The sequence below is a fragment of the Prionailurus viverrinus genome, chromosome B1 (assembly GCF_022837055.1).
Source record: "Prionailurus viverrinus isolate Anna chromosome B1, UM_Priviv_1.0, whole genome shotgun sequence".
In the NCBI taxonomy this organism is placed as follows: Eukaryota; Metazoa; Chordata; class Mammalia; order Carnivora; family Felidae; genus Prionailurus; species Prionailurus viverrinus.
The window spans coordinates 200605301-200614428 of record NC_062564.1 but is presented as its reverse complement, the minus strand read 5'-3'; the positions used below and the strand labels follow the sequence as shown (position 1 = coordinate 200614428).

Genomic DNA, 9128 nt, shown 5'->3' with positions numbered 1-9128 from the left:
ACCTCGGGCCTGGAAGGGACGGGGGTGGTGCTACTCTGTGTGGACAGGGGATGCGCGGTACCGGTCAGGATGGGATTTCTCGGGGCAGATGCCGCAGGGAGAGGCGGGGGCGGGACACCACACTCCTTTGTACCCTCCCTTGCAGCCCGAGAGCCCTGGGAGACCTACAGACACAGGCCCGGGTTCCTCATGAGCCTTGTGACCTCAACCGGTTTCATGTCCCCCGAGACCTCTGTTTCTTCGTCTGGGAAATGGGAATGGCCCACCCACTTGAGGGACTTTCCGCGGGGCTCATGGCACTCGTGACAACAGCCGGGATAGCTGTCACAGAAACGGTGTCCAGTGACGCTCGGTGTGGAGTAGGTACCTTCCTCTCTGTGACAACTCCTCGCCTTGCCTGTTCTCTGGTCCCCCTTGGGCAGCCCAAGGGCCCCAAGTGCATCTCTGACCGCGAGGATCTTGCTTCTCGCAGGAGGACAGGGCACAAAGCCCCGCCTGGACCCATTTGCTTCCAGCTTTGCCACCTCGGGCCAGTTGCTGGAATCCTCTGAGCCTCAGTTTTCCCACCTGGAAGATGGGACTGTTTTCGGCGCCCGCGCCCCCACAGGGACACTCGTGTGCGTAGAGACAGTGACATTAGCTCAGCCGGTGACACTAGGTCTGTGTCCTTTATTCCTCACCGTGGGCCTCTGAGCTAGGCGCTCCTGTCATCCTCATCTCACAGACAACGAGAGGGAGACACGAACCAAAACACCTGCCCAAGGGCGTCACCGGAAGTGGGCCCCTCCCTGAGGGGAGAGCTCATCCTTAACTGGGTCTCCGTATAGGAGCGTCACCCGTAGAGCCTTGTCACTAAAGGAGCCCCTGCACATTCGGAGAAACCACGCTTCCCGAGGGTCTGCTCTGTACCGAGGCCTGGGCCAGGGGCTTGAAGTGCTCCCGGCTTGGGGGTGCTCACACATCCCCCCAACCACGGGCACGGGAAGAGCCCGTCTTGCAGACGCAGAGGCGCAGCCACTCCAAGGGTAAGTGACGCCCTAGGCTTCCTCTGGGCGGTCAGCGGTGGGTGGACACGTCGACACCGGGCTGCCTGACCCCAAGGCCCTGCATCACTGTGCTCAATCCCTCACCTCCGGCCCCTCTCCCTCCCCCGGCTCTGCTCCGGTTTAACAACAAGGTCCCCACCCCAACTGGAGCCCGAATGCCCACCCGTCACCCCGAGCGAAACTCCGCCCTTGTCTTCCTGTGCTCCCCCACCCCCTCACTAACCGGCCCTGCCTTTTCAGGAGCGCCCCTGCCAGCAGAGAAGGTGTGGGAGAGGAAGGGCCCCCCCACCCCCATCCTTTCCAGGTGTCCCCAGGCGGCCGCTCCTCTCACTAGGCGGTGGGGGGTGGGGGGGTCTTCAGGTCTGAAAGGATCCAGTGTCCAGGGCCAGGTGGGCGTGCTCCGTGGCCTTGGCGGAGGCCCACAGGAAGCGGAGGAGGTGTGGAGGACCACCCCCAAGCCGCCGCTTAAAGGGGCGCCTGCCGGCCACAGGGGCGCAGGGAGGCTGCCTTAGCACCATGACGCCCGGGCTGCTCCCACTGCTGCTGCTGCTTCTGGCCGGACCCCCCGCGGCACAGCCCGCTCCCCCGACCTGCTACTCCAGGATGCTGAGCCTGAGCCGGGAGGTCACGGGGGACGCCCAGCGGCTGCAGGCCATGGAGCCCTCGGTGAGTCCCCACCTGCCCTCCGCCCCGCCAGGAGGCTCCGTGCAGACCCAGTCTCCCAAAACGTGCCTTTGGGCCAGGAAAACACACACACACACACACACACACACACACACACACACACTCTTTTTCTTTTCTGGTCAATGTTTATCTCAAGGGTTTGCATTTTATTCCCATCCTACTAAGTAAGATAACAATGGTTTGCATCTCTTGTGTTTTGACTAGAAGGGAAATCTATCCGAGCCCTCACAAGGTCTTTGTTTGTAAGTTGCCAGCAACAATGAGAGGATCTGTTGTAAAATGAAATAAAAGCTCCCCAAGGAGCCTAGAGCTCCGGACTTGAGGAGGAACACAGAACTAAGCTCATTGCCCTCACCGAGCCTGGCGATGGTGAGCGTGGGCTGAGGGGGTGACCCCCAGAACGGGTCCCTGCCGCAGGACCCTGGGCAAAGCGCTCGGCCCCTGAATCTGTGTGCTGGGCTGTGGAGGGGAGGGGGTCGGGTAGAGAGCCCGCCACCCTCTTCCGGCGATGCGAGGGTAAAGGCGTGAATGAGACAGGCTTGCGCAGTGCGCGGGGCGGGGGTCGCCCCGGGAACGTTAGTGCTGTTATCACTGCTGTTTCAACAGGCAGACCCAGGGCACGGTGGGGGCAGGAGTTCCAGAAGAGCTGCCCAGAGCTGGAACCCGGGCCCCCTGACCGCTTGTCCGGTAGAGAAACAAATGAAACCTCATTAAGAGCTTTGGAAAAATATAAAGTGTCCCTTCACCCAGCGTAAACACTTCAAACAAAATGTAATGTTTCTCAGATGTGGGATTATGATACCCTGACACCTATTTTATTTTATTTTATTTTATTTTATTTTATTTTATTTTATTTTATTTTAAAACTTAAATAATGTGTATTTTTTTCCCTAGTTATAAAAGGCATATATAGTAGATCCCGCCTCATCCGTGGATTTGCTTTGCGGGGTTTCAGTTACCTGCGGTCAACCGCGGTCAGCCGCGGCCCCAGAGCAGACGATCCCCCTTCTGACGTATGGTCAGAGGGTCAGTCTATTCTAGTATGTTGCTATCATTGTTCTTTCATTAGTAGTAACTGTTAATCTCTCACTGAGCCTAATTTATAAATTAAACTTTATCTGGGCTCGTAACTTATGTATTGGAAAGCAAATATGATCTATAGGGTTCAGTACTATTTACGGTTTTGTGCACCCACAGGGGTCTTGGCATATATCTCCCACGTATAAGTGGGGCCGGGGGGGAATACTGTGCTTTATAGAACAGTTGGAAAAAGCACAAAGGACAGAGAAGAAAATAAATATCACTTGCCATTCTCCCACTAGCGGTAACAACTGCCATAACATTCTCGTGGATAGTATTACAGCTTTCTGACCATGCATAGGTAATCAAACCCATGCGTGTGTGTGTGTGTGTGTGTGTGTGTAAAATCAGATCAAGGAAGGTGTGTATGGGGTTGTATGGCTGTTGGGAGGGTGGCAGGGAGCCTTCTGTGACCAGCCGATGTTGTGTGCCCGTGGGCATCATGGTAACCCGTATCCCTTCCTGCAGGAGGCGTGTGTGAGGTACCTGCCCAGGCTATACCTGGATATACACGTAAGAGGGTCTTCCTGCCCGGGGGAGGCATGGGGTGGGGAGAGAGCCGTGCAGAAGGGCGCAGGGGCGTGCAACTCCTGTCCCTCTGGCTGCTGACTCCTCCGTGACCCTACCCCTGCTGTCCGTTCCCAGAACTACTGCGTGCTGGCCAAGCTGCGGGACTTTGTGGCTTCGCCCCAGTGCTGGAAAGTGGCCCAGGTGGATGCCTTGAAGGACAAAGTGCGGAAACTGTACACCATCATGAACTCCTTCTGCAGGAGAGTAGGTGGCACTACTGAAAATTCCTTCTCTGCTTGTGATCAGCCAAGATGCTCAGCCCAGGGCTCGTAGAAGAGGAGGGCGGGGGACGGGGGTGCTCCAGAGATGAGGAGAAAGGAGGAGAAACGTTTATGGGGTGCTTTCAGTTCACAAAGCCCTTCCTCTACCATTGCCACCTTTGGTAAGTGACGGGCACTCAGGACAAGGCCGTCCCCTCCATGAGTCACATTGGTGTGGGGACAACATCCAGGGCCATATGCTAAACCTATGAGACAGACTCGGCCAGGAGCCAAAAGGGGCAGGGATGGGAAGAAAAGGCTATGAATTTGGGGAGCTCCAAGCACTGGGGTCAGAGGAGACTTTCCAGAAGAGGGGCTTCAGATGCTCTGTGATAGGAGGCTTCTGATAGGAGAGGGGAAGGAGGCAGAAAAATGCAGAAAACGTAGAACACCAAAGCCTGAGCCTGAGCACTAGACGTAGAAAGCAGAGTCGTGTGATCCCTGGGGGCACAGGCTTCCGCATCAGACAGACCTGAGCTCGGGTCCGTCTTCCTGCTTCCCAGATGGGAGCCACTCATCCCTGCTCTCAGCCACACATTCCCCATTTGTGAACCAGAGACACAATTATGCCCACCGCACGCCATCATTGGAAGGATACTGGTAATAACGACTCCCCAACCATGGGTGCGGGTCGCTGTAGGAACTCCATTGGTCCTGAGACGTTAGCGAAGTGATCACTCAGAGAATTCCTAGCACCAGGCCTGGGCCCAGGGTAAGTTCTCAGGATACACGATTAGCTATTTGGTTCCATTTGTTTGTTCGTGAATCAAAGATTTGCCATGGATTTCCTCCCCATTCCCATTTCTGTCCTCATTCCCCTCTGCCCTTGGTCTGTGGGGTGGGGTGGGGGAAGACAGGGAGAAGATACAATTATAACACAGGATTATTTATATTTCTAATGCAGTATTATTTCACGTTCTTTGGGAGCGTGAAGACGTGGCCGGTTCTCCTCGGGAGAATAAGGGACGGGAAGTTTTCACACAAAAAGAAATAACCGAACAGCCTTTGAAGATAACCAGGAGTCCTATTGTCGTGCATGAGCTCTGGGGCCACATTCGGTAACATTCTTGCTCATTGCACATCTTTTTCAGGATTTGGTGTTCCTCTCCGATGACTGCGATGCCTTGGAATACCCAGTCCCAGTGACCACGGTCCTGCCAGGCCGTCAGAGATAGGACAATCCAGAGAGAGAGCCCAAGGGGACCACAGTTATGTCAGCTGCCCAGACTCGGTGGGCTAAAGCCATGCGTCCTGGCAGGTCTCTCTGTCACTATAGCATAAGAAACTGTCACGTCTCTCCACCTGCTGGAAAGCAAGGTGTGTGCGCCTCCCCCAGAACCTACCTTGAAGACAGAAGTCTTGCTTTCATTTCCGCCTGGTTTTGTCTTGGCCGGATGGTTAGATGCACAAGGATGTGTATTTGATCACTGAGAAGGAAAGGGGAAACCACCTTCTCTTGTGTGAACATCTAGATTGAGAGCAGGCAAAACAGTAGCTTTGTAGTACTGCTTTAATGTAGTACCAGTAAGATTTTTCCTTCTTGATAGGTTTCAGCGTACGTGTAGCCAATCTTCTATTTCTTACCCCCTCCCACCATCAACTTTCATTTTTAAAGAAATTTCACTGCCAAATAAAGTGTATCTGCAAGGTTCGTAATCACACAGTGCTGATGGGAACCACTTTTTCTTTGAAAGGTGATGAAAATCAAATAGACACTGTCTTCACCGGGAGAAACACGTGTCCTGCAGTATTTGTCCAAGGTGGACATGGAATTGTTTATTTCGCGGACTTTCTAAAAGTTGCCGCTCTTCGCGAGGTGCACTGTTCTCCCTCTTTCCATCAAGCATAGTGTTTCTGGGTCTGTTTCAATCCACCTGCATGAATGTCTGTCCTTAAAGCATTGAGACATGCCCACCATATATATTTGGGGGCAGACTGTACCTTGTATCATACCCACAGGTAGTGCGATGTCTGGCACTTACCACAAACACCAGGTCACTGGGTCCTTGACTGCTGCACCAGCAAGAAAAATAAACACGTGAGATTACACGAGACTCAAAAGCTTCTGCACAGCGCCGGAAACCATCAACAAAATGAAAGGCACTTATGGGATTGGGAGAAGATATTTGCAAACCATGTATCTGATAAGGGGTTAATATTCAAACTGAGGAAGGGACTTCTGTAACTCAATGGCAAAACAAAAACAAAAACAAAATGCGAACAAGTAATCCAATTTCAAAAATGGACAAGGGACCTGAATAGACACTTCTCCAAAGGAGACATAAAATGGCCAAAACGAACCTGAAAATATGCTCACTATCACGAGTTATCGGGGAAATTCAACTCAAAACCACAAGGAGACATCACCTCATACCTCTTAGGGTGGTTTTTACCAAAAAGACAACAGGGAAGGATTGGTGGGGATGTAGAGAAAGCAGAACCTTGTACACTGTTGGTGGGAGCGTAAAGGGGTGCAGCCATTAGGGAAAACAGTATGGAGGTTCCTAAAAAAATTAAAAGTAGACCTACCAGGTGACCCAGCAATCCCAGGATATATAGCTGAAAGAAACAAAATCAATATCTTGAAGAGATATCTGCACCATGCTGACTACAGCAAATTCACCATAGCCAAGATATGGAAACAACCTAAGTGTCCATCCATGGATGAATGCCTGAAAATGTGGTGTGTGTATGTATGTATATGTACGTACACACACACACACACACACACACACACACAGTAATTCTGTCAGATGATGGATGTGTTAATTAACTGAATTGTGGTAAATATTTTACAAAGTATAACAGGTATCAAATCACCATATTATATATTTTATTTTATTTTTATTTAGACAAGAAGTCTGAGCGATGGCACAGAGTAGTAGCAACAGGACTTGAACAAAGCAGGGATTTTTCACTCTATTTATTTATTTATTTGGAAGAGAGTGAGAGAGAACAGGGGAGAGGAGCAGAGGGAGAGAGAGAGAATCCCAAGCAGGCTCCATGCTGAGCGGGACTCGATCCCACAACCCTGAGATCATGACCTGGGCCCAAACTGAGAGTCAGATGTTGGACTGACTGAGCCACCCAGGCGCCCCTCTATCTTATATATTTTAAATACATACAGTTTTATTTGTCAGTTACACCTCAGTAAAGCGGAAGAAACAAAACAAAAGAAACAAAATCCACTTTCCTTACAAGGACACCAATTATTGGATTAGGGCCCACCATAGTGGAGGATAACCTCATCTTAATTTGACAATATCTGTAAGACCCTGTTTCCAAATAAGGTCACAGTCACACATTTGAGGGGTTAGGGCCTCAACGTGTATCTTTGAGAGATAGGTTTCAACCTACGATAACCATTCTTTTAAGAGAGAACCCCTTCACAGAAGAAAATCATGCAACTATCTCCCTGTCACCACCGCCACCATCTACCACTTCCTGACAGATACCCAGTATTGATGCGTGGCGCCATGCACCCTGCACACGCTTACCAGCTGAACCTTCACAACGATGTCACCCCTGGTTGGGTGTCATCCACCCAGATTTACAGCGGAGGCAACGCACTCAGGTTCAAAGGTGATGTGATTTCCCCTGACAGCTGGCAAGTGGTGACGGAGGCATTCCAGACAAATAGCCAAGTGCTAGAAGCCTTCATTTCGTGGCTCTACTAACCCTTTGCTATTTCTAAGTAGCAAAATAAGCCGTTGAAGACAAGGACTAATTTACGCATTTCAGACATTCATTTGTTTGCTTCTGTCTTCAATATTTACCGAGTGCTTATTTATAAACTCAGCAAATATTGAGATGAAAAGTAAAGAATTCTTCCCCTTTGATTAGCAGAGGAGACCTTTGCAAAATCTAGGAAGATGGCAGAGAAAAGAGTAAATAATTCTGCCTGAGATGGGGCAGAAAGGTTTCTGTAGGGTTCAGAAAGTAAGCAGGCTCTTGAAATGTGACTGGGAGCTTGTTACGCGGAAAGAAAGACGTAGCACAGCCAAAGGCAAGAATGGAGTTGGAGTCAGATGGTTCCAACCCCGACGTGTGGTTGGGGAAGACGAGAAGTCAAGCCGAAGACGCTGTGGGGTCAGAATAGAAATGACTTTCATTACGGGGAGGTCTTCCAGGGACACTTCGGCGGGGTGTCTATCCCACACCAGTTGTATAACCAGGGTCACGTAAGGAGAATTCCTTTCAAGGCGGAGAGACTGGAACCCAGTGGTTGGGAGTTATCAATTCCAGAAGGGATCCTTTTGCTTTGGATTTCAAAAATAGCAAATCAAGGACACTGCTACTCCCACTGTGCGCCAGCCCAACGCCAAGCCAGACGTTAGGGCACCGTCCTTCTCCTTCTTTCTCCACAGCCAACTGGTCAACCCGATCTTCTCCGCATCTCTTGACTTCTCCATTTCCTCTTTACCACCTCAGCATCAGTTCAGAACCTTCTAAGAACATGACACGCAGCCTTTGCTCAAGACTCAGACCGCTGTCGGGTCTCATCCATTATGGGCTCTTTGGGTCCCAGGTCAGAGTCTGGCTGTCACTGGCCCTTTCCCCTGGAGGCTTCCCCATCAGAAGAGATGTTTTTCCTCATGGACTTGTTAATGGTTATGGCTATGAAAGGAGATTCTGAATGGAGTAAGCATGGCTTGGAGAGTCACCCAAAATAGAGTCGGGAGGGAGTTGAGAGGATATTGAGGAAGCAGGGCGTATTCTCCTCTCCTGTGTGAACTCTCGGAACACCGCGAACTTTTGACTTTGGTCAGTCGCAAGCTCCGCCACCTCCTGGAACGCACCCTTCTACTTTGGACGCCTGCTAGCCAAAAAGTCCAACGTGTGCTGGATGGTCAGTTTAAAGACTGCCAGCACCAATCATAATTCTTTCAAAACAACTTATGTAACCTTGTGGGTATTGCCTTCCTAAGCCCGCACCACCCCCTCATGGCAGCACACTTGCCGTGTCTGTTGACTCTCTCTCCCGGATTGCAATCCCTAAAACCCCAAATAAATGCTTCTGGTTGTTTTACAGCCTCAACATCTTGGTGGACAGAGCCCGTGTGCTGTTTCCTCAACTGACTTCACTCACCTGGGGAAACAAAGCAGAGCCGCTCCTGTGTTGGCTGTGTGTCAGTAGGCAGTTTGCTCAGCCTCTTTGTGCCTCGGTTTTCCCATCTGTGAAATGGGAATGCCGTTAATAAAACCTTCATAGGCTTGTTTAGGGGATGATGCGAATTCACGCTTTCAAAGCACTTATCTGGCCCCTGGTAAGGTTTCTACTTACTTCTAATTAGCTCTAATAGCATCAAAAGCAAATACAGGGGCACCTGGGTGGCTCAGTCCGCTAAGCATCTGACTTTGGCTTGGGTCATGATCTCATGGCTTGTGAGTTTGAGCCCCGAGTCGGGCTCTGTGCTAACAGCGTGGATCCTGCTTGGGATTCTCTCTCTCTCCCTCTCTCTGTCCCTCCCCCACTCGCTCTTACTCT

General features: G+C 51.0%; 1 protein-coding gene across 1 annotated transcript; it reads left to right on the top strand.

Moving 5' to 3' along the window:
- Positions 1-1562: 1562 nt before the first annotated feature.
- Positions 1563-4815, top strand: CYTL1 (cytokine like 1). Its single transcript, XM_047854774.1, has 4 exons — positions 1563-1712; positions 3279-3323; positions 3456-3584; positions 4732-4815. The coding sequence occupies exons 1-4, from the start codon at positions 1563-1565 to the stop codon at positions 4813-4815; spliced, it is 408 nt and encodes a 135-aa protein (XP_047710730.1).
- Positions 4816-9128: the final 4313 nt, after the last annotated feature.